Here is a 26287-nt window from a genome sequence, read left to right on the forward strand (position 1 = left end):
CTCGAACGTTAATTGTTTAATACCATGATGTTAAAGAACCAAAACATTGTTTTTTTTACCCTTATATTTCTGGAACTAAGTTAATATTTTAGTCTTCTTGCTCCGCTTGGCCGACATCCTTCTCCACGACCATCGACCATAGTTTTTCCCTAGAAATCAACAAAGCTTAAATTAAAGAAGACTCGATCTTATTTTGGTTCAATCTTCAATCTTAAATTAAATTAGAATACTTAGGCCTATGTGCTCTAGGCCATCTCGAAAAACAGATCAACTAAGTAAGCCCATCCCGGCATGGCACATGGGTCCTCATCAGCCTATACACCAGCAGACTTACCTGCCATTATTATCACTTGCAATTGGAATGAACAAAATAATTAACCGGCAAAAGCTCAAATCTGACCTCGCATACAAGTTTTCTGCCAATGCTTTAACTACGATTTAACACAAAGAGAGTAACCATTGTTGCCTGAGGACGAGAATTCGCCATGGAAATCGGTTAAAAGAAGAGATCCACATCGTCGATGGCACACCGGTCAAAAGAATGATACTTTAACGAAAGGATCACAATGAAATGATTATGATAGTTTGAATATTAATATAGAATATTTCAAAATTTAGGGGGCCAATATAGAATGGGTCATAATTTAGATATTAATATAAAATGTTTTAAAATTTAAGGAATAATTTAGAATATTGATCATAGTTTGGGGACCCCTTGTACAATAAGCTCTAAATTATTATACAATTATATGTTAACTAGAATAATACCAAATGAGTTAAATATAAAAAATATTATTGATTTCATTTTTATACTCAGCATTTAAAACTAAAATTATTATTTTTGTTTATCCCATTAATGAGATGGTATATTATGATTGCCTAATTATTAAATATTAACTCAGAAAAGGAAAAACAATTTAAAAAATACCATTAAATTGACAGAAAGAACTGGAAAGAAATCAAACCAAATAGCAAAGAAGTCCATCCAAAATAGATTTCTACTCGATGCCCAAATAGCATTCAACTCTCAATATCTAACAAAATCAAGCACCCTTCTCTCTTTAATTATTGCTTTTAAATACTCCAATTTTCCAGACTAATTATAGTCATCATCGTAATTGCATAAAATTTCAGTAAAATCCACTTTTTTTTTTCTTTTCTCAAAATGGGCAGTGCCAAAGCTTCTCGAGGTATCAAAATATGTTGTGGTGTGGCTGCAATTTTCATAGTCATCGTTGCCATCGTCTTCCTTATCTTGGCGCTCACTGTTTTCAAGCCGAAGAACCCAGAAATCGTGGTTTACCCGCTGGGTCTCGAGGACATCGGTCTGGGTTTAAGAGGGATTTTGAACGCGAGCGCGATAAACGCGACGGTGTCGATGGTTATCGCCGTTAACAACCGTAATTACGGGAGCTTCAAGTTCAAGAACACGACGGGTTTTATAAACTACCGTGGCGATATCGTCGCCACGGTTCCGATCCAACAATCGCTGGTTCCCGCCCGTGGGAAGCTCAACATCAGCACCGTTGCCGATTTCATGGTGGACCGTTTGGTTTCGAACGCTACGTTTTGGTCGGATGTTTTGGCGGGCTCCGTCAACTTCTCGTCGGATGCGACGGTGCATGGGAAGGTGACGATGTTTAACGCTTTGAAGATTCATGCATCGGTTCCAAGTAAATGTGATATCTCGATTTTTATCCGTTCTCGAACTGTTCAGTCGATCTGTAAGACCAAAATTAAGTTGTAAAATTTGCCATGTGCCGATTTCTGAATATTCAAAATTCAATTTGATAATCGATATGCAAATTTTAGATTAAAAAAATGTAACTATTTAATTGTTAAATATTATGGTACTTATAAGCTGTAAATTGCCTTTTTGGTACTATTATGCTTCTACTGGAAAAAATAGATTAGGTCAAAAACAGATTGTGCCAAAAGTTGGATTTTAAACATTTTTGGACTTAAACTTTATGTTCTAAAATATAGATATTATATATGTACACACACATATATATTGTGCCAAAAGTTGGATTTTAGAACCTCTTTGGATTTAAACTTTATTTTATAAACTATAATGAAAAAATTTATTTATTAAAATTAACAAACTTTTTAGAATATATTTCTATAAATTAACAAAGCTTTCTATAATAGATGAGAAGGAAAAATTAAAACATTATATTCATCATTAGTTAAATAATTTATTTGTTTTTCCAGCAATCAGTTGGTCTTGTGAGATCAAGTACTAGTAGAGATATACATGGTTCGGGTTGGGTTGGACTTTCAATCAATATGATCCGACTAAAAAATTATACACCCGACCCAATCCGATTGCCTTTTTAAGATAAAATCCGACCCGACTCAATCTGAAATAATATATTTATAAAAAATAAGGATTTAATTAAAAAATATATAAGGGTATTATTGTAATTATCCCTAAATATAAGGTAAAATTATATATTTTTTCGAGTATGTTCGGATATTTTTTACCCTAAAGTCGAACCCGACCCGAACATGACCACTAAAAAACCCCGACACAACCCGATATTTTTTTAAAATATGACTCGATAGGGTCGGGAAGAGTCAGATCGAAACCCATCGAATTTGGATCTTGTGTCTATCCCTAAATACTAGATTCCTTAAGCAAGATGTCAATGTCATGAGTTTGAATCTTGACGTTTGTGTATGGAGCAAATTGAGTTCGGAAGGTTTCTTCCTATATTTGATCTCTATAATATTTGATTTGAATTATTCGATTAATAAATTAGATACCAATGGTTATACCTAAAAAATAATTTGATCATTTTGTGATTTGATTCTAATTTAGTTGTTTCTTTATTTATTTTTATTCTTTAATTGCTCTTTTTGAAAATAATTTTATTTTTAAAATATAGTTCCTAAACTTTTTATGATTTTCTTATTTATTAAATTACTCTATTTCACGTCCAACTTTTGATTAAATTTGAATCACATTACCCTAAATTACTTTATAATGCCTATGAAACTTTAACTATTATTTTTAACAAATTATTTTTACTTTTTCAATTTACTTATTAAACTTTTTATTTTATTCAATTTATCAACTGGTCGTTACTCTTTATAAATTATTTCTTCCTATTAATTTCTTAAATATTTATCTGAAATTAATTAATAATTTGATGTTTATCCGAAATTGATTTAATTGAAAATAAAATTTTATTTAAATTCATCCATATTTATAAATAGTCCATCAAATCCTTTTTCATCTGATTTTAATTTAATATTTAATATTTTATATTTGCATTAAATTAATTTTTTTGTTTTGTTTTGTTTTTTTTAAATTGAGCGGTCGACAAAAGGCATTTCGATGATTTTTTAGTTCGATTCTTGAATGAATGGCCTGCATTAGCTGTTGGATATTTATTAATATTTAAACCTTTGTCCTCCTTCATTTTCTTTCTTTCTTTCTTTTATTTACTTATTTAGTTAATTTAACCTTTAAAAATGCATAAAATTAGAATACATTAAACGACTTCAGTGGTAAAAAAAAATATTATTTTTTCTATATATTTTAGGTTTGGACAACTATATCTACAGAGTATCTTTACGTTATAAATAATTTAAAAAGTTAAACAAATATATCTTATAATTAACTCAGAATATTAAAAAAATTACAAAAAACTAGACATTGGTCATATGTTTTAGAACAAAGTACATTTAAAATGAAATGAAGACTTATCATCTCATCACAAGCAAGGAAAATAAGTGATCAATACATATCATAGTCTTAAATTATAACCGTAGCACATCGTAACGATCGTAATTGTATTATAACATAACATACGTATCATCTGCAACAACCATCGTAATTTAGTACTGCGATACAAACATAAATTTTCTTACTTCTATCATATGTGATTAATGTACAACTGGATTCAATGATCTCAAAGGAAGACATGAGAGAGGATAATAAGAGGGAGTGGCTGCAAGTAACATAGCGGCAGCGACATGATATTATGATCGTTAATTTTCGATTTCGACTTTTGTTGTTATCGATGCGACATGATCGAAAATTACAGTCGTGCCGGAGGATTACCGATATTAACCGAGATAGTTAACTAACATCGAGATAGTTAACTAAGGCCTGCTTGATCTTCTCTCTTTCTGGGATTCATATCATTTGATTTCCAGTCATCACGGACCTATTAAAAGTTGTTGAAACCAGTCGACTTAAGATACACCAAAGCTAAAGAGAAATGCAGAAATAATTAAGTTCTATTACCTTGGGACTATTGACAGGTGAGCTTGCGGTATCCTCCAAAGAATCATCCTCGTCGTCACGAATCTCTTTGGTTCTTGTTTTCTTGAACCTCCATTTATTGGGAAAAGCATGGCGATTATGGTCGATGTTTTTGTCGGATGATTTCCATGCAGCGCCTGGAGTCGTCGCGGCATCAGAGACCAACGAAGAACCGCAAACGAAACTAGAACTATAACAGTTTTGCTGCTGCTGCTGATGATCATGTCGATGATTGTTTTTTGAGGAATCTACAAAATAAGCAGTCCAGCCACTTTCTTCGACTGAATCCTCGTCGTCTTTGGGTGTTGTTTTTTGCTTGGAAACAACGTATGAATTGATGGAGTAATCTTCCATATCCAAAAGAGAGAGATGAGTTCTATAGATTGAAAAGAAAGTCGAGAAGCTCTTGACAATGGAGGATTTATAACAAGTGAAAGGAGGAGGAGCTTGTTTACAATAATATTACACAAAAGGAACCCACAGTTTAGAATCACGGTGAGACCCAAGTGTGGGCCAAGGATAGTTTGAAGAAATTAAAGCAGCAGTAGCACAACAAATAGATAAAATAAAGGGCAAGCTAAATATTTAGTTAATAATTTATTACTTTTATTCTATTTTAGTATTTAAACAATTATACCAAACGTTAAATTTAGATTTTAATTTGATATTTTATCATTACTAATTTAATATTGTTGTTGACATATCACCATAAGATAATGTCAGATCATCAATGAAAAAAATAAAAAAATATCATATCAATAATTATATTAATGTTTTAAACAATACGATACCAAATTGAAAAATAAATTAAATGTAAATGTGATTTTAAAAAGAAAAATATAAATATTAAAATAAATTAAAAATAATAATTTAGATACTAAATATATATTTTATCCTAAAATAAATTAAAGCATGGCTGAGAAAGAGAAAAAGAGAACGTGCAAAAGGAAAGTCAAGTTTATTCATACATAATTATTAGAGAAACACGAATTTAGTGATATCAATTGTAAAATAATTATTGTTATTTTTTTAAAATTTTGAGTTTAAGTAAATGCTTAAGGTACGAGTATATAATGTCAAAAATGTTAAAAATTACCTTTAAATAGATACTATCTTATACTTACTCTAAATTAATAAAAAAAATTATTAGAGACGAATGAGATCGGTTTGTTAAAGGTTTTACAAGTTTTGTTTATGTTTTTATGGATTCTGGCACTATTGAAGTAATGTTTACTAGAGAAGTCCTTTAGTTGATAAACAGTTTATGAAATGATAAGATGACGATCGAATTTGACCATTTGAATTTAATTGGATTATTAATAATTGTCAAAGACCAAAGGCAACATTCCAACCACTTTTATTTCATTAAATTTATCAAAATATTAATAAATTACTCATTGTTTGGCACAAATAGCCTTATAACAAACATATCGACTTTTTGGAATTTAAATTTCGACTCAATTTGGCTTGACTCGACTCGATATAGATCAAGGATTTAATTAAAAAGATATAGAGAAGATCTGTTATAGTAATTATCCAAAATTTATATGAGAATTATTCTATTATCCTCTGAGAAGGCACTAGACCCAGAATTTCTGATTTATGAGCATACACCCGAAGACTAACTTATCGAAAATACTCTTATTGTTAGAATTATTTGAAATAACTGAAATAAATGACAAGTTTGAATTAAATGAAAAGACTGGACGGAAGGAAAGGATTGAAATACCCTTGCATTGATGTACTGAATTGAAGATTTTTTGGAATCATGCTTATTTCAATTTTACAAGTTTGAAACCCAATAAGTGATGAACTTTGTACCTCAATGATTTGACATGTATGATATTAAAGTAAATGTTTGAATACTTGGTGAAAGTATAAATCTCGAGGTGATGATGCTCGTATAAAAGAAAACAGTTATGTTTGCATGTCACACTAGAAATAAGTAAGTGTTATTCTGATTAAGGATTGCTAATTAAGGTATGATTGGTTCTACAAGGAAAATTATGTTTAGATTCTGAAATTTTGACAAAGAAGAGATTTGTGCATAATCAACTGGTTAAGTAAAGGAATCGTAACCCTTTAAAAGATACCTAAGAGATTGAAGAATTGATTAAAACTCATTTCCCATATTTTTATAACTTGGGTAAATTTTGAGGATGAAATTTCTTTTAAAGAGGGGAAAGTTGTCACACCCCGAAGTTGAGGTAAAATTTTGAGGGACCAAGCTGTAAGTTTCTCAAGATTTTATGGCAGTTTCTAAATTTTCAGAGAGTTCAGGGACTCAACCTTGAGTTTTCCTATTCATTTAAACTAAAAAAATGAAGAAAAAAATAAAATAAAATGTCATTTGGTAGGATTGAACCCATAACCTGCTAGTATAAGATGAGTTAAGACTTTAATCATTAGGCTAGGTCTACTATTTGTGATATTTATAATAATAAATGATATTATAATAGTTTTGAATAAGATTTTAAATCCCAAAAAATAAAACCCTCTATTCTTATGAAACCCTAGAACCCCTGTACCCAAACTAAAACCCATTTCACTCAACCTTTGCCACCGTCGATCAGCTATTTTTGGCAAGTTCTGGACATCACCGTCCCCAGCAACAAAATCGACATTGTCCCACGACCCAACCCCAACTGTCATCGACTCCAAACTAGCCACTGTTAGTCACAAAAAGGGGGAAACTCGTTCGGCTTACCCCTCTTCGTTCGACGCTATAGTCCGTCGGTGGGCATCACTGCCTAGCTTAGAAGAAGCGTCTCTCTAGCTCGATCAACCCCTACCAGCCGTCGTCGCTAAACGCCCGTCGTTCGTCGTGGAGGAATCCTCAACAATTCACCAAAGATAACCCACATCGCTTCAATTTTTCAATTTTTTTACCGACCCCGATGTTTGTTGGCCATACTACCTCCACTATGAGACTCCCGAGGTGCTGATCTACAAGATTGAAAATTTTCACGTCGAACCGACGACCGGAGCCGCCGCACGCGTAGCTCCATGCGCGTAGGCATCGTCTGTCAACCAAGGGGGTTGTTGATTGGTTGAACCGGTCTGAAATTGTTGGGCTGGTCTGGACCGAGCCGTTTAAGATGAGTTGAGCCATATCGAGCCATTGAACGACCGTTGACTTTTTAGGGAACACTTATCCTAATGTTTTTCAGCATATTGTGTCCGTTTTTTAGGTTTGTTTCTCCAAATTCGGACCCGATAAATTGTTTTTCATTGATTAACCTCCCAATTCAATCCATTTTTCGTAATTAAACTCTGTTTTTGATGTAATTTCTGTTGATATGTATCTGAGGACGTTGGATTCAAGTTTGAGAGCAATCAATTAGAGTCAACCTTTACCTTTATTATATCATCAACATAAATTTGAACTACTAATAAATCTTTACCTTTATGCTTTAAAAACAATGTAGTGTCAACATTCCCTTTTGAAAAACCTTTTTCAATTAAAAAGTTTGACAATCTTTCATACCAGGCTCTAGGAGCTTGTTTTAACCCATAAAGCGCTTTTGCCAATTTAAGAACATGATTTGGAAATTTTGAATCTTCAAAACCAGGAGGTTGTTCCACATACACTTCTTCTTTTATAAAACCATTTAAAAATGCACTTTTAACATCCATTTGATATAATTTAAACTCATTGAAGCATGCAAATGCTAATAACATTCTAATTGCTTCCATCATAGCTACGGAGCGTATGTTTCATCATAGTCTATGCCCTCTTCTTGAGTATACCCTTGAGCAACAAGTCTAGCCTTGTTTCTCACTATATTACCACTTTCATCAATCTTATTCCTAAATACCCATCTAGTACCTACAATAGATTTATTACTAGGCTTTTCAACTAATGTCCATACTCTACTTCTCCCAAATTGATTTAACTCTTCTTACATAGCCATAATCCAATGTTCATCATCTAATGCTTCTTTGATATTCTTAGGCTCTATGCATGAAATAAATGCAACATAATTACATATATTTCTAAGAGAAGATCGAGTTGTTACCCCTTTGGATAGATCACCTATTATTTCACCATCCTTGACATAGTTGTATTCCATTGGGTAAGAGACTTCTCTTTCTTCAATGGTTGGATTCTAGAGAGGATCTTGAGTTTCTTCATCTTTCGTTTCTTCCTTTGAAGATGGTTCTCCAACGTTATGTCCAATGTCCTTTATGTTTATAATACCTACATCATCATTTGTACAAGAATCCTTCCTTGGAAGGGGATTATCATCGAAAACAACATGTATAGACTCTTCTACAACTAAAGTTTTTTTATTAAATACTCGATAAGCTTTAGAATTTAAGGAATAACCCAGAAAAATTCCTTCATCACTTTTAGCATCAAATTTGCCAAGATTGTCTTTACCGTTGTTTAAAACAAAACATTTACATCTAAAAGGGTGAAAATAGTTAATGTTAGACTATTTATTTTTAAAGAGTTCATATGGAGTTTTCTTCAAAATAGGCCTAATCATTACTCGATTAATAACATAACAAGCGGTATTTGTGGCTTCCGCCCAAAAATATTTTGGCAAATTGTTTTCACAAAGCATGGTTATAGCTATTTCTTCTAAAGTTCGATTTTTCCTCTCAACAACTCCATTTTGTTGAGGGGTTCTAGGTGCTGAAAAATTATGGCTAATACCATTAGAATTACAAAATTCAGTAAATCCAAGATTTTCAAATTCAGTTCCATGATCACTCCTAACACTAGTTATAGTCATTTTGGATTACTTTTGAAAACGTGATGAATTTTTCTAATGCTTCATCTTTAGTACTTAAGAATAGAACCCAAATATATCTAGAATAGTCATCTACCAATACAAATGCATATTGTTTTCCACCCAAGCTAGTAGTCCTAGATGGCCAAAAAAGATCTAAATGGATCAATTGTAATACTCTACTAGTGGATACATCATTAATGAATTTAAAAGAAATTCGCTTTTGTTTTCCTTTAGCACAAGCATCACAGATTTTATCATTATCAAATTTTAGTTTAGGCAACCCTCGAACTAAATCTCCTTGAATTAACCGTTACAAAACACTCATACTAGCATGTCCTAGTCTCCTATGCCATAACCAACTATCATGCTCATCCTTAGCAACTAGGCATAAATTAGTCATATCTGTAGAATCTAAATGCACCATATATATGTTTCCTATTCTATGACCAACAAGCATAATCCGATTAGATGCAATGTCAAAGACTTTACAACCATTAGTTTTAAACATGACATTGAATCCTTTATCGCATAATTGACTAATACTCAAAAGATTATGCTTTAATCCATTTACATATAAAACATTTTTAATTTGTATGGAAGAGGTATTACCTATTGTACATATACCTTCAATGTGACCTTTTGAATTATCACCAAAAGTCACCTCTCCTCCATTTTTGGCGTTGAGCTCTATGAACCTGCTTTTGTCTCCGGTCATGTGTCTTAAGTATCCACTATCAAGGTACCATAAATTTGAGTTTGTTTCTCTTGCCTTGTAGCAATGCTCCTTTTACTACAAACATAGATTAATTTTTTTATTTTTGGTACCCAAATTCTTTTGGGTTCATATTCATTAGTACTCAAAATCATAGTCCCCTTTGGTATCCATTTATGTAGGATATCCTTATCTTTAGTAGTAATGAGTTCTTTAGGAACCCACATACTCCTAACGATTTTACCATTTAAGGTTCGTTGAGGACCTCTATGATTGTAGTTTTTAAAACTTTTTCTAACAAAGTTGGATTTTGAATTTTCTCCATTTTCAAAACGTCTTGTTCCAACTTTATCAAAAGAAGCTTTAAGATCATCAATTTTCTTTTGATGATCATCATTGGCCTTTGAAAGTAAATTATGCAAATAAGAAATTTTCTTTTCAAACTCTTCTAGTTTGATTTGCAAATTTTTTATTTTACTTTCAAGATCATTGTTGGTCTTGGATATGAGATTATTTTCATTTTTCAATTTCGAACTATCATTTTTATATTTTAAAAATAATTTCTCATAATCAGAAGTCAACCCATTATATTCCTCTAATAGCTCATCAAACGAATAATATTCAAAATTAAATGAGCTAGAGGTTACCAGAGAATCTTCCCCGAATGCCATCAAGTACAAGTTTGCTACTTCTTGTTCCTCTTCATCGAAACCTTCTTCATCGCTCCATGTAGCCACATGAGCCTTGTGCTTAATTTTTGATTGACCCTTTCTCTTCAATTATGGGCAATCATATTTGACATACCCCGGCTTTTTGCATTCATAGCAAATGATAGGGTCATTCTCTTTTGGTTTATTATTGAAGCCTTCATTTCGTTTGAATTTTCTTCCTCGGTTTGGCCTCATTAATTTTCTGAACCGTTTGGCAAACAATTTCATTTCCTCGTCATCGTCATCGTCATCTTCATCCGAATCACTCTCATCTTTTGTTTATTTGAGAGCAACTCCCACGTTCTTTTTCTTTTCCAACTCCTTCTTTGGCTTGTCTATTTTCTCGAGGTCTTCCTCTTCTTTAAGCATTATTTCATGCGTGAGAAGAGAGCCAATAAGCTCATCGAGGGTCAAGGATTTTAAGTTCTTAGCCTCGATGATGCCTTCTTCTTTGATTGCCAAGCTTTTGGAATAGAGTAAACTAACTTCCTTACAAGCTTGTCATTTAGAATGATTTCTCCATATGATTTGAGACTATTGACAATCGTGGAGAATATATCCGTCATAGCTTTGACATCTTCATCCGGTTTCATCCTGAAATTTTCATAACTATGAGTTAGAAGACTAATTTTAGATTCTTTTACCTCGTTTGTGCCTTCATGAGTGACTTGTAGTTTGTCCTATATCTCCTTGGCTGTTGTACAAGATGAAACTCTCTCGTATTCATCCGACCCAAGAGCACAAAAGATAATATGGATGACTTTAGAGTTGAGTTGGAACATTCTTGTCTCTCATTCACTCCACAATCTTGGATGAGTGGAAGGTTTGATGTATCCGTCTTCTATAATATTCCATGCTCCCATGTCACTTGCTTGAATGAAATACATCATCCTATTCATCCAATAAGCATAATTAGCTCCATTGAAGAAAGGAGACTTGTTGACGGGCAATGAATCAAGACCGAAGTCGGAGTTTGAACTGGAGGCCATTGATGACTTGATTATCGAAGTAACTCTTCCCGAATTGACTCAAGAGGTGATTAAACCTTCAAATGAGTGAGGCTCTGATACCAATTGTTGAGTTAATCGATCGGCGAATATAGCTGTAGAATTATTTGGAGTTTAGTTTGTATGCATATATATATGCGTGTTAGAGGGTCGAAATTAAGGAAATCTAGAGTTAAACATATCAGTATTCAGTTCCATATTTTTAGGGGATTCTGGTAGCTTGTTACCATATCCTTATATATTTATTTCCTATTTTATTACTTTCTGTTTTAGATAGATTTGATCATATTCTAGGTAAGTTGTATATATCCCTAGAAATTAGGTGTATCAATATCTATATATAAGGAACGTGTAACCTGTTTTTATATATCTAAATCATAAAAGGATTCCTCTACTTTCAACATGGTATCGAAGTATTCTTTGAACCCTAAATCCCTCATATGACCAAATACGAGAGAATTGACTCAACTACTTCCGTGTCCCACATCACCTCCAACCAGGAAGGCATGGCCTCCAGTAACAGAGTAACAGTAGTGGAGATAGCAATCTCATGCCCATTTCAGGACACAAACTGAATGAGAATAACTATCTCCAATGGTCCCACTCCGTTATAATGTTCATATGCGGAAGAGGAAAGTATGATTATCTCAAAGGAGTGGATGCCAAGCCAAGCAAGGATGATCAGAAGTTCAAAATCTAGAATTCTGAGAATAATATGGTCATGTCATGGCTCATCAATTCCATGACAAATAAAATTGGAGAAACCTTCCTACTCTACAGAACAACAAGGGAAATCTGAGAGACTGCAAAGGAGACGTATTCCAACAATGAGAATATATCTAAGCTGTTTGAAGTGGAGAGTGTTTTCCATGACTTCTGTCAAGGAGATTTAACAGTAACCCAGTACTTCAATACACTCAACCACTATTGACAACAACTGGACTTGTTCGAGGAGCACAATTGGAGATGTCTAGATGACGGAATCAGGTATAGACATATCATTGAACGAAAGAGAATATATAAGTTTCTGATTGGATTAAATAAAAATCTTGATAAAGTAAGAGGAAGGATCTTGGGATCCAAACCTCTACTTAATATTCAGGAGGCTTTTTCTGAAGCCCGAAGAGAGGAGAGTCGAAAGAAAATCATGATAAACTCTCAAGAACAAATGATAAGTCTTGAGAGCTCATCTCTTGCAGTTAGAGGGAACTCCTACAATACCATTGACACCAAACCAAAAAAATGATGCCCTTGGTGTGATCACTACCGTCGACATGGTCACACCTGGGACACTTGTTGGAAAATTCATGGCAAGCCTGCAGATTGGAAGTCTTCTTGATCTACCAATGATAAAGAGGGGCGAGGCAATTTTGTCATAATGGATGACAAACCCACTCCATTCAGCAAGGAACAATTACAGGTTCTACAGAAGCTGTTCAACCAGTCTTTGCCTGCCCAAACCTCCACTGTGGTTGGTATCGGGTCCTTAGCCCAAAAAGGTAATTTTTAAGCGCTCTTAATGTTAAAAAAGAGACGACAAATCCATGGATTATATATTCTGGAGCTTCAGACCATATGACTGGAAATGAGGACCTGTTTTCTACTTACATTCCATGTGATAAACACTTAATGGTCAGAATAGCTGATGGTTCACTCTCAAAAGTGGTTGGTACATGTTCTATTAAAGTATCAGAGAATATTACACTTAAATCAGTCATTCTTGTGCAAAATTTGAGCTGTAATTTATTGTCCATTAGTAAACTTACTCGAGACCTGAATTGTGTGACTAAATTGGGTTCAACCATGTGTGAATTTCAGGTCTTGGACTCGGGGAAGACGATTGACAGTGCTAAAATATGCTCGGGACTCTATCTTCTCGAGGTTACAAATTCTTTTCAAGGCATAACTCATCAGTCTGATTGTTTAGTGTTTGGTAATCCTACATTTTTTGTCAGTTGTTCTAATAATGATAGTGCAATCATGTTGTGGCACTATAGATTAGGCCATCCAAATTTCTTGTATCTTGAGAAACTGTTTCCTTCTCTATTTCACAATAAAAATCCAATTGAGTTCAAGTGTGAAATTTGTTAATTCTCTAAACATGTCCGTAATTCTTATCCCAACCAATCTTATAAAGAATCCTATCCTTTTTCAATAATTCACAGTGATGTTTAGGGGTCATCTTAACTAAAAAAATGTGACTGGTTCCTGTTGGTTCATTACACTTATTGATGATCATACTCGGCTTACATGGGTCTTTCTCATGAAAAAAAAAATCAGAGGCAGGTCAGATTTTCAAAAACTTCAACACCATGATACAAACTCAATTCCAAGCCAAAATCTAAATTCTGAAAACTGACAATGCCAAAAAATACTTCAAATTCATACTCAATGATTATCTCTTGAGTCATGGCATCATTCATCAAAGCTCATGTGTCAACACCCCCCAGCAAAATGGAATTGCTGAAAGGAAAAATCGACACCTTCTAGATGTTGCAAGATCTCTTATATTTTTTACTCATGTACCGAAACATTTCTGGGGTGAAGCTATTCTCACTGTGGCATACCTCATAAACTGGATGTCATTTAGGATTCTCAACTTTCAAACTCCTTGTCAAACCCTACTTCAGTTTTTTCCAAATACACGTCTCATCTCCACTATTCCCTTCAAGGTTTTCAGGTGTTCAGCCTTTGTTCATGTCCATCAACATAAAAGGGATAAACATGATCCTAGAGCACTTATGTTTATCTTCCTTGGGTACTCTCCAACTCAAAATGGGTATAAGTGCTACTCACCGGTCACTAAACAGTACTACCACTCCATGGATGTTACCTTTTTTGAGCACCAGCCCTACTACCCCAAATCTGATATTCAGGGGGAGACCAATTTTACCCAGAAATATCAAATTTGGGATATTGATGAATCATTTCAGCTCTCTCCAAATTCTAACCAATCTCACCTATCACCAAATTCTAACTCTATTTCTCCTCAACATCTCTTTCTAGAATCTTCCTACCAAAATCTGGACACTAGTAAATCAACAACTAATAATGAGTTGATTACCTATTCACGGAGGAGGAATAACCAAAAGTAGATGGAACCACCATCACCTCTGCAACAAAACCAATAATATGATCCTAGTCCAAGATCATGTGAAGATCCAACACCTCTGAAGAAAAAACAAGAATCTGATCCTGGTCCAAGATCTTATGAAGATCCTGGTCCAAGATCTTGTGAAGATCCTTCAGGTAATCCTAATCCTGAGCCCTCACAGAGTGAACTAACTAGTGATGACAATGATTATCCTATTGCAGTGAGGAAAGGGGTTAGAACATACACAAAACATCCTATATACACTTTTATATCATTTGAAGGTCTGTCACCAAAATTCAAGTCTTTTGTTGCCAACCTCGATAGCACTCATGTCCCAAATAACATGCAAGAAGCTCTTGGATCTCCTGAGTGGAAAGCTGTAGTGCATGAAGAAATAATTGCACTGGAAAAGAATGGCACCTGGGAAATATCAGAATTACCATCGGGAAAAAGGTTAGTAGGATGCAAATGGATATTCTCAATCAAGTATAATGAAGATAGAAGTGTTAATCGTTTCAAGGCACGACTAGTGGCAAATGGATTCACTTAATCTTATGGAATCGACTATGAGGAAACATTTGCCCCAGTAGCCAAGCTAAACACAGTTCGGGTTCTCCTATCACTAGCTGCAAATCTTGATTGGCCCCTTCACCAACTAGATGTCAAGAATGCCTTTCTAAATGGGGACTTAGCTAAGGAAGTTTACATGGAAATCCCTCCAGGATCCCTCCAGGCAAACTTAAAAGATCATTATACGGGCTCAAGCAATCACCAAGAGCTTGGTTTGAGAGATTTACCAAGGTAATAAAGAATCATGGTTATTCTCAATGTCAATTAGATCACACCTTGTTTGTCAAACACTCATTTGCAGGAAAACTGGTTATCCTCATTGTATATATGGATGATTATCCTAACAGGAGATTATGAGGAAGAAATCAATACTACCAAAGTTCTTCTAGCTAAGGAATTTGAAATCAAGGACCTTGGACAGCTCAAATACTTCCTAGGCATGGAAATTGCAAGGTCAAGAAAGGGAATCTATGTTTCCCAAAGAAAATACGTACTTGATCTATTAAAATAAACTTATATGCTTGGATGTAAGCCAGTGGACACACCTATGAATTCAACAACAAAATTAGGCACTAAAGAAAATTATGCACCGGTGGATAAAGGCAGATACCAAAGGCTACTGGGTAAACTAATCTACCTTTCTCACACACGACCAAACATTAGTTTTCCCAAAGAAAATACGTACTTGATCTATTAAAATAAACTTATATGCTTGGATGTAAGCCAGTGGACACACCTATGAATTCAACAACAAAATTAGGCACTAAAGAAAATTATGCACCGGTGGATAAAGGCAGATACCAAAGGCTACTCAACAACAAAATTAGGCACTAAAGAAAATATGCACGGTGGATAAAGGCAGATACCAAAGGCTACTGGGTAAACTAATCTACCTTTCTCACACACGACCAAACATTAGTTTTTCTGTCAGATTGGTAAGTCAATTTATGAACAATCCAAATGAAGAACATATAGAGGCGGTGTATAGAATCCTAAGGTATCTGAAGCTAACACAAGGGAAATGATTATTTTTTGAGAAGAATCAAAGAAGGGACAAAGAGGTGTTCAGTGATGTAGATTGGGCAGGATCAATACAAGACCGAATATTAATTTCAGGGTATTGTACTTATGTGTGGGGAAATCTAGTCACATGAAGAAGTAAGAAGCAATCAGTGGTGTCAAGGAGCAATGCAAAAGCTGAATTTCGGGCAATGACTCATGGTATTTGTTAGGGAATATGGCTAAGAACAGTACTAGAGGAATTAAGAATTTCTAGTGGAGAACCTATGAAGATGTTATGTGATAACCAATCAGCAATCAAACATTGCCAAGAATCCAGTCCATCATGATAGAACTAAGCATATGGAGATTGATCGGCACTTCATAAAGGAGAAGATAGAGGAAGGGATGATCAAAATGATATATGTACCCACATATCTTCAAACAACCGACATTCTTACTAAGGCTCTACCAAGAAAGACTTTTGATGATCTAAGTTCCAAGCTGGGTTAATTAACATTTATCATCCAGCTTGAGGGGGAGTGTAGAATTATTTGGAGTTTAGTTTGTATGCATATCTGTATGCGTGTTAGAGGGTCGAATTAAGGAAATCAAGAGTTAAACAGATCAGTATTCAGTTCTATATTTTTAGGGGATTCTGGTAGCTTGTTACCATATATGTATATATTTATTTCCTATTTTATTGCTTTATGTTTTAGATAGATTTGATCATATTCTAGGTAAGTTGTATATATCCCTAGAAATTAGGTGTATCAGAATCTATATATAGGGAACGTGTAACCTGTTTTCATATATTGAGATCATAAAAGGATTCCTCTACTTTCAACAATAGCTAAGAGGGTGTGAATTGACAATTAAAATTTTGGTGGAAGCTTTTGCAGAAAAATGAAAATATTTGCACAGCTATTTAGAGTGGTTCGACTTTCTCAACCAAAGTCTACGTCAACTACCTTAGTTATCCACACTAAGGATTTTTCATAAATTCACTAATTTGTCTTTCTTTTGAGGACAAAGAGGATCCTTACAAATCCCTCAAGAATTATACCCCAAATTCTTGAGAACACTCTCTCCCAAAGAGAACAATACAAACTTTGCAAACTTACAAGAAAATCCTCACAATGAAAGATGTTTGCACAATTCTAGAACAAAGAAAGAACACTCAAGAATAATACAATTAAGCACAATAAGTGTTCTTGAAATCAAAGATGAATATTGAATGAAATTTGGCTTGAAATTGCTCAAAATTGAGGTTTGATGCTTTCTCTTTGATTCTCTCTTGATTATTGTTTCTTGTTATTGATCAATGGTTCCAAAGATTGTTTAAATACTCATTCAATTGATTCTGAAAGTTGGGGATGATTAGTGGAGTCAATAGAGTCGTTTAAGTGTGAAAATAATTAATAAAATCAGTTGGGAGCGTGTGTGCATCGATGCATAGTCAAGGTGCATCGATGCATCAAGTGTAAATTTTAAATATTTTGACCGTTGGAACACTTAGTGCATCGGTGCATAAAATACATTCGATGTTTCAAATAAGCCTGAGTGCATCGATGCATGGTCTGTGCATCGATGCATAAAATGCATTCGAAATGTTGAGTGCATCGATGCATCAATGAGTGCATCGGTGCATCCCTTCAGAAATTTGATTTTTGGCTCGTTTTTGGTTCGAAATACTTATTGAAAATTGTTCAAAAATATTTTAAGTATAAAACACAACTTTAGACTTTAGTAAGGATTGAAATTGAACTTTGAAAGACTTGGAGTAATATTTTGATATTCGAATAATTATATCGAATATACTTAGAAAATATTTTGTAAAATCTTAAATTTTATTTATCTTAATTTTGTTATATCGAAACATCAAAATGTTTTCAACACATATGATCTTGATAAATCACTTCCCAAATGACTGAAGAATCTGTTAGCTATCAAATTCCCATTTTATAGGGATTTCATTATGAAATTTTATCAGTTTGCAAAAATTTTGTGGCTTCTTACCTGATAAATACCAAGTACCCCCGGAAAATAATTAGATCCTCTAGTGTGTTCCTTATGTGCTACATGATATGTGCTATATGATTACCTGTTTCACTAGAAAATATAATTATGATTGATTTATAGATCATGAAAATCACTAGATTAATGTATGTGTTGATTTATTACTATATGGGTAAGATTCTGGAGTATGAAAGTTCAGCTCTGATCAAGTTGGTAAATCCTTACGGACCTAAGGTGACACTTGGGTAGGCTCTGAGGCCACAAGGTATTTCCTTGGGTAGGCTCTAAGGCCCCAAGGTATTCCTTTGGGTAGGCTCTAAGGCCCCAAGGTATTCCTTTGGGTAGGCTCTTATGCCCCAAAGTACACTTTTGGGTAGGCTCTCAGGCCCCAAAATAATCCCTTAGGTTGGCTCCTACGTGCAATGGGCCTAAGGTAAGTCCTTATGGATGCAATTCTGGGGAACAACATATCGGTGTTCGGTTAGAGGGTATTACTATGGTTTTAAAATATGTTTTAAACTAATAATGTTTTTAAAGTATATGTACAGATTTCTCTATTTTGTTGGAACACATTAGACTCCCCAATTCAATCTTCTTAATATGTCTCTCTGAATAGTTCATTTAGACCGTAAATTCTTGTTTGTAACTGAAGACTTAGCTAATGGAATCTGAATTTACCGCTAGATTTTGATGATGTTTATCCCACTAATGAAGTTATGTTTTACCATATACCTGAGACCTATTGCATTCATCTGGTAGTTCTGTATTACTGAGCTTTCCAAAGCTCACTCTGTTACTTATCATTTCAGGTTAAAGGAAATGTTATTGTGCTTTTATCGACATCAGTAAAGGAGTTCCTCCGACGTTGCTTGCGAAGTACGGTGCATGTAATTAGGGAGCATGTAGGTTGTATTCTGTTTTATATTCGAGTATGAAACTTGTTTTATTATTGAATATTGTTGAAGTCTATTTTATATATATAAATAATTTTCAAAAATTGTATTTTATCTATAAATTATTTTACAGTTTTAAATGGATTAACAAAAATTTTAAATTTCTCAAGATTTTCAGTCTGGGTCGCTCTAGTGACCCTAATATGACACCCCAGATCAGATCGGATCAGATCACCCATATCGGTCTAAGGATGTTATAGGTAAAAAAACGAGAAGCATGTGAAGTGGGAAGAAATTTAGGTATGTAGTACAAACGACAGAAGAAATATCAAATAGTAAGACTATATCCATTCATTTTAGCACCACTTTTTCTTCGTAGATTCTCCTCGATCTAATACCTAGTGGAAAATAGAGTTTCCATTTCAGGCTTCAATACAAGTTGGACAAGCAAACATTGATTGATTTTCATCTCTATAAATTATAGCTTCTGTCTTTTCTCTTGTTCTTTTTATCTTCCATCCGCCATTTTCCAAGTTAAAACCTAATTTAACTTGTTAATATAATGTTAAAAATCAACATAAATCGGTTGCAACTAAAAATATTATTAAAAGCATAATTTTTATGTTAGTCAGAGTAACATTTTAAGTTGAAATAAAAAATGTTACATTCTTTGTAATATTTTCGGTTTCAACCGAAAATGTTATAAATTTATATAACTTTTTTGGTTATAAGCCATAAATCCTCTGCACTGTAACTTTTCGATTGTAACAAAAAATGTTATGAATTTATATAATTTTTTATGTTAAACATAATAACACTTTATGTTGAAAGCCGCCTTAACCTTAAATTAGACTGTCGTACAACACAACTACCCATTTGGCTTGGATTGTGATAGTCCTTCGAAGTCTGAACTATTTTGTTCTTTATTAACTTATTACATGAATATATTTTTCTCATTTAAAGAAAGAAAACTTCAAGTTGAGCTTGAAGATTAAAGTAAATTTGAACGAACAAAAAATATATTAGGTTTAAAAGGACAATAGTATATCCTAAGATTTGGTTGGATCAAGTACAAAATTATAATTAAATATTAAGAGGTGTTAAATTGTATAATTTTTAAAGTTATGGATTGGATTAAGTACAAAATTATGATTAAATATTAAGAGGTGTTAAATTGTATAACTTTAAAATTATGGGGCTTAACAAGTTGGACTTTATCATCATTTTTAATTATAATTAATGTTTTTTTCGATCAAAACATCATCGAACTAATTTATTTTCTCTTTCTTTGCATCACTTCAAATTTATTGAAAAATCTTCTAATCTCTTTAAATCTTAACATAATTAAAAGTTAAAACTTTCTGATATGTCACTGTGAACTATCATATATCTTGAAATCGAACTATGTTAATCTTTTAGCCTAGCAGAGTCTTCTAACCATTGAGATTGATCAACGACTAGTCTATTCATGAAAACTCGCTAAGGGCGAGATAAGTAATTTTTCTTCTTCTTTTATGTTTGTTTTGTTTTGTTTTGTTGTTTTTGTTTATTGTTTACTACTATTGGTGGTTGTGGCTACGGATGGCAACTGAATGAGAGTAGTGATGGTTGTTCAAAATTGGTTTGATCGTGGATGATGGTTGTTGCTCGTGATTGTGGTGTTTAGGACTTGGATGAAATGATGGCGACGAATAGTTTGACGATCATGAGAACACAAACAAAAAGATGTCGACGTCTGTCAAATAGCCGAAAAACTTTGGAATTTTTTGGAGGAAATAAATTTTAACGTGTAAGGAAATCATTTCTTAACGATAATAATTGTAATAAAAGTGGGCTAAAAGTTTAATAATTGTATCACAAGTTTTAAAAGTTTATTGAACAAAATACAAATATTCAAAAAGTTTGAGGGTCATTTAACATAATTTACCCTAATATTTAAACACATTCAGAGAGGGGGAAAATTAAGATTTATATTTCAAGATCACTTAATAAGTTTCATAATGCCTGAGGCAGTATCATAGATATTCAACCAACACCGATAAAAATAATAATTTAATCATTTAATGTGCATTCTTTTTTAAATAAATTAACCTACCTATTGGTAGAGTTCAAAGAGTTGGGATTTTTTTGTTTGAATTAAAGTTATTCATGCACAAAATGAGATTAGATTTAGCATTTCACAACAATTAATCAAATTTAACTCGATTTAAACATGAATGAAATTAAAAAAAATAAAAAAAATTTAGGTTGTATCTCGATCTTACTTAGAGTAGCTTAACCAGCCTACCAAATATTATTATTCATGGAACTAAAAAAATTTAAAATAGGGTTTTATAATTTAAAAAATATAATATATAAAATTATTTTAAAGTGTCGTGAATAACATAATTGAAATCCGACAAACAAGATTAACCTCGGTGGAAAAAATACATCCATTCATTTTAGTATTACTTTTTCTTCATGGGGGACAATAAATTTTCCAATTTAGGCTTCAATACAAGTTGGGCATGCAAACACTAATTGATTTTCATCTCTATAATTTATAGATTTTGTCTTTTCTCTTGTTCTATTATTATTATTGGGTGTTTGTTTTTATTATCAATCAATATATATATATATAATTAGGATCTACTTATATAATATTTTTTTTAATTTTACATAATTTTAGGATCATTGATGAGTGAAAATAGATGAATAAGATTAACATTAGAGAATGAGAAAATATTCATTGAAAAAAAAAGACAATAAATTAATCTCAATCATCTATTCTCAGTCATTCAACGATACTAAATCTGTATAAAACTAATGTAACTTAGTACAAATGACACGAGGAATATCAAACAGTGAGACTATATCCATTCATTTTAGCACCACTTTTTCTTTGTAGATTCTCCTTGATCTAATACCTAGCGGAGAATAGGGTTTCCATTTCAGGCTTCAATACAAGTTGGACGTTCAAACATTGATTGATTTGCATCTCTATAAATGATAGCTTCTGTCTTTTCTCTTGTTCTTTTTACCTTCCATCCGCCATTTTCCAAGTTAAACCTAATTTAGAACAACTGAATTTGATGTCTAAAATCATATCAAAGACAACAAATCGAAAAATTGACAAAGGGTCCGACAAAACTCCAAGATGAGCCTTAAAAGTCCAAGTACTGACTCTGCCATTTTCATGTTTGTTTCCTTCCCTCCATTTTAAACTTCTGTGAAAGGAAACGAAACATGTATAGGAGAGCTTGCACAGTCTGAGGTCACTGGAAAAGGAACAAATAACATGTTCGGCAAACGTAAACACTCGTGATGCTAAAAAACTTATCAAGTGAAAAGTGGTGATAAAGACGCTGCAGAAAAGTACAAGGACTGCATGAATCGATAGAGGGGTCCTCATAACATAGATGATTCCCCTAACCATAAAAGTCCGATTTAGATCCGTAAAACGGACATTCAAATCTTGAGAACGTAATAACATTAAATATTCGATAAAGTTTCATAATTTTATTTAATTCGACGAGATTAATTGTATGCGTGTCTATCCGTATCAGAGCATGCTCGCCATTAGCCTCGGTTGCTGTGTATATAAAACTTTATTAATTCCGTAGACTCATAGCCTTTAATATCTAAAACACCAGGGCTTCATTCCAAAATAAGAGTCTTCTTTATCAGGCATCAAGATGGTAATAGGTCGGATTAGATCGAGTTTTTGGTTAATTTGACTCATCAAATCTGACATGATTCGGTTTGAAGAATATATATATTTGATCTGATCTGAAAAAAATATATTCTCCACCTAAAGTCGAGTTTACGTGATCAAGAGATTTGTAGAGGTAGAGCCATCAATGGTCCCTCACCATCACCTTTGGCCTCATTCACATTTAGACTTTGTTAGGTTGAAAAGTAAAAAAATCAAATGAAGAAATAGAAAATCAGGAAGAAAATAAATTTTAGATGTACTCCGTAGTAAAAAAAAATATGGGGAAATATTAGTGTTTTTTTAAGACTTGCGGCACAACAGTCCATTGAAACACATGAGCTCATCCTGGCAAACACCATCTCGTTGAAATCTAAAAGGATAGGTGTCATCATGGTTTATAATTTACAATCATAAGAGCCAATTCATGGAAGGCCAATGCATTAATTGTCACACAATCACTTTCAAGACATGACAAAGAGGAGACTAATACAAATAATACGATATTGCTGACATATTATTGTTTTTTACATGGTAGCTTAATGAAGAATATGTTCCTTGTAACTCTTTGATCCAAACTTCAACTTCAAGCCTTCTTTTTCAAATCCGACCCAGGTCCGTTACCGATGATCGGAGTAGCCGTGCCGCGTTGCGGAACAAGCCCCCGCAATACAGTGAGAGCCCCTAACGCGATAAATGGCGAATACAACTTTGCCATGAAATCCGCCGACGGCTTGTCGGATCCGAGAATGTCCCCTAGCATAGCTGTCTGAAATTCACCGGTGTTAAAAAAATGCATAGTTGAGGAAAAAGAGGAAACAAAGTCGTTATTATTATTTACCGTGGAGGTGATAAGAGAGGCACCGAAGAGGAGGCAGGTGGAGTTGAACCAGGGCTTGGCGGTGAGCATCCCGTAAATGTTGAGCACAGCGAGTGGAAACAAGTAAAAGAGCTCCAGCATCATGAGTGCCATGAAGAAAGGGGGCTTGTCGAGCACCAAATAATCTCGGCTGATCGTAGTGTAAAATCGATAGAGAGGATTGAGGTGGTAAGGGAGGATGGATTCCGGGATGTCCAGTGGAACTATCACCAAGATGCTGAAGAATGCTAGCAATAGAAGGGCGTTCACCACCTGGCCTAAATTTCCCATGCTTTTTCAGCTATGGTGATCCACTCTTTTTCTTTTTTCTGCAAAGCTTACAAGTGATTTCATCAATTTATATCTCATCATTTCATGGAGTGGTGAGTGAAGATTCAAAGATATGAAGTCATTGATTATAGCCTAAATTATTAAGAAGCAGCAGCCATGTTTGACGAGACGAATAAAAAATATATAAAGCAATAATGACGACTAGTTTATACAGAAGAATAAGTTATTATATTTTTTTAATTAAAATATTTTAAAAGTTCGAATCATGACTAGTATAAATAAAATAAATTAATCGTTTCATAATGAATATTTATAAAATTTGATTTAGATGAGTGAATTGTAAACTAAATACTAATAGTTAAATATATATATGAAATGAGATGGGGAATCTTTCTTCCTTAATCGGCGGCTCCGTTGCGATCAAAATACTAAACCAGTCAATTTTGATTTCTCGGTCGTATCATATTTTTCACTTACAGAAAATTATATTAACTTAACATGTCATGCACGTTGTGAGCATATCCTTGTAAATTTTCTAGCTATGAAATTACTATTATAAATCCTTGAAGATTTATTTTAAAAATAGTCTTTTAAATAATGTTTTCTATTTTATTTTATGAGTTATGAAACTCATAAATAACGCATATTAAAACTTAAAAGCTACCAAACCCTTAAGAAATTGTACATTATTACCACAAAAAATCACATAAAAAGAGAGGCATTAGATTCCCTAGAAATGAAAGCGTCGACATTGCATTTTAGATAATCTCCGGTCGGGTTCATCCACTTTGAAACTACATCCTCACGTTGTTAATATATTATTAGGAATGGATGCATAATTATCGATAGATTAACGATAAAAATATTTAAAATATATAATAATTTTAAATTTAAGAGTATAACTATCTCATCCTTAACTATCCTGTACATCCTTGATTTTGTTGTATTCTTGCATGAGCTGCCTCCGAATCACGCCACTCTCCTGGGAATTTAGTCGCAAAGTCAAACACCGTAGTAGACTCTATACCCTAATTGAACGTCGTGTACTGCTTAAAATCATTTTTTATTAATTGGGATGAGTCACCGCCTTATATTATAGTATAATTTATAAAATTATGTTTATATTATCTTTATAGGCCTACAATTTTTTTATTGACAATCATCTATCTTTTAATAATTTATTTGCTTTCGTTGATATTTCTTGCTATTTTTAATGAGAATTGATACACCTAAACTCTACCCTAATTTTACACGGCACTTAAGTTTTAAGTATTATAATAAGAGTTGCTCTTAGCAAAATTTTAAAAAAATACAACACATAAACCTGTTCAGGTTCATTACTACCGGTAGCTAATTTTTTTTTAATAAAAAAACAACTCTAAGTAAAAGGTTAACATTATTAAATATTTTAATTAAAAATTAGTTTAAAATAAAAATAAATATTATTTTTCTTATAAATCTTGGGTTTTAGTAACTGCATCTACATAATGTGTGTATTATCAATTAATTTAAAATTTATGGTGTGATCCCTTTAAAGAAGAAATAAAATTTAAAAAGAAAAATAGAGATATATGATGGTGTTGTACATGTTTATAATTTAGGGTTTTCTAGAGTTGGTGTGTGGTTCTTTGCTTGTAATCTTCTACAGTACTGCTCAATCAAACTAGACTAAGAAAAGAACATCAGATCTGGTGACCGTTTGCTGAGGGAGAATCTCTTATCTGGACAGCTTGTTTTTTTGTATGTACAGAGAAGGAAAAACTTGAAATCGGTTCTCCGATTGTCAAATTGCGTTCAACCGTCCATGGCGGACCAAACAGCTTGGACTTTATCGTCATTTTTAATTATAATTAATGGTTAAACATCATCGAACTAATTTATTTTCTCTTTTTTTGCATCACTTCAGATTTATTGAAAAATCTTCTAATCTCTTTAAATCTTAACCGAAATTAAAAGTTAAAACTTTCTGATATGTTAATGTGAACTATCATTTATCTTGAAATCGAACTATGTTAATCTTTTAGTCTAACAGAGTCTTCTAACCATTGAGATTGATCAACTACTCTATTCATGAAAACTCGCTAAGGGCGAGATTAATAATTTTTATTCTTCTTTTATGTTTGTTTTGTTGTTTTTGTTTATTGTTTGTTACTATTGGTGGTTGTGGCTACAGATGGCAACTGAATGAGAGTAGTGATGGTTGTTCAAAATTGGTTTGATCGTGGATGATGGTTGTTGCTCGTGATTGTGGTGTTTAGGAGTTAGATGAAATGATGGCGACGAATAATTTGACGATCATGAGAACACAAACAAAAAGATGTCGACGTCTGTCAAATAGCTGAGAAACTTTGGAATTTTTTGGAGGAAATAAATTTTAACGTGAAAGAAATCATTTCTTAACGATAATAATTGTAATAAAAGTGG

The 26287-nt window shown here is 33.1% G+C and overlaps 3 protein-coding genes across 3 annotated transcripts; 1 reads left to right on the plus strand and 2 right to left on the minus strand.

Moving 5' to 3' along the window:
* The first annotated feature begins 1165 nt into the window (after positions 1-1165).
* On the plus strand, positions 1166-1747 carry LOC120193411. The gene has a single exon (XM_039195916.1). The coding sequence runs from the start codon at positions 1166-1168 to the stop codon at positions 1745-1747; it is 582 nt and encodes a 193-aa protein (XP_039051847.1).
* Positions 1748-3873: 2126 nt separating this feature from the next.
* On the minus strand, positions 3874-4712 carry LOC120193365 (vascular-related unknown protein 1-like). Its single transcript, XM_039195876.1, has 2 exons — positions 4259-4712; positions 3874-4178 (listed from the first exon to the last, which is right to left on the minus strand). The coding sequence occupies exons 1-2, from the start codon at positions 4628-4630 to the stop codon at positions 4110-4112; spliced, it is 441 nt and encodes a 146-aa protein (XP_039051807.1). The 5' UTR covers positions 4631-4712; the 3' UTR covers positions 3874-4109.
* Positions 4713-23143: 18431 nt separating this feature from the next.
* Positions 23144-23924, minus strand: LOC120193347. Its single transcript, XM_039195858.1, has 2 exons — positions 23555-23924; positions 23144-23482 (listed from the first exon to the last, which is right to left on the minus strand). Exons 1-2 carry the CDS (start codon positions 23861-23863, stop codon positions 23300-23302), a joined length of 492 nt encoding a protein of 163 aa, XP_039051789.1. The 5' UTR covers positions 23864-23924; the 3' UTR covers positions 23144-23299.
* Between the last annotated feature and the right edge of the window lie 2363 nt (positions 23925-26287).

Source organism: Hibiscus syriacus, unplaced genomic scaffold (genome assembly GCF_006381635.1).
Source record: "Hibiscus syriacus cultivar Baekdansim isolate YM2019G1 unplaced genomic scaffold, ASM638163v2 tig00116995_pilon, whole genome shotgun sequence".
Classification (NCBI taxonomy): Eukaryota; Viridiplantae; Streptophyta; class Magnoliopsida; order Malvales; family Malvaceae; genus Hibiscus; species Hibiscus syriacus.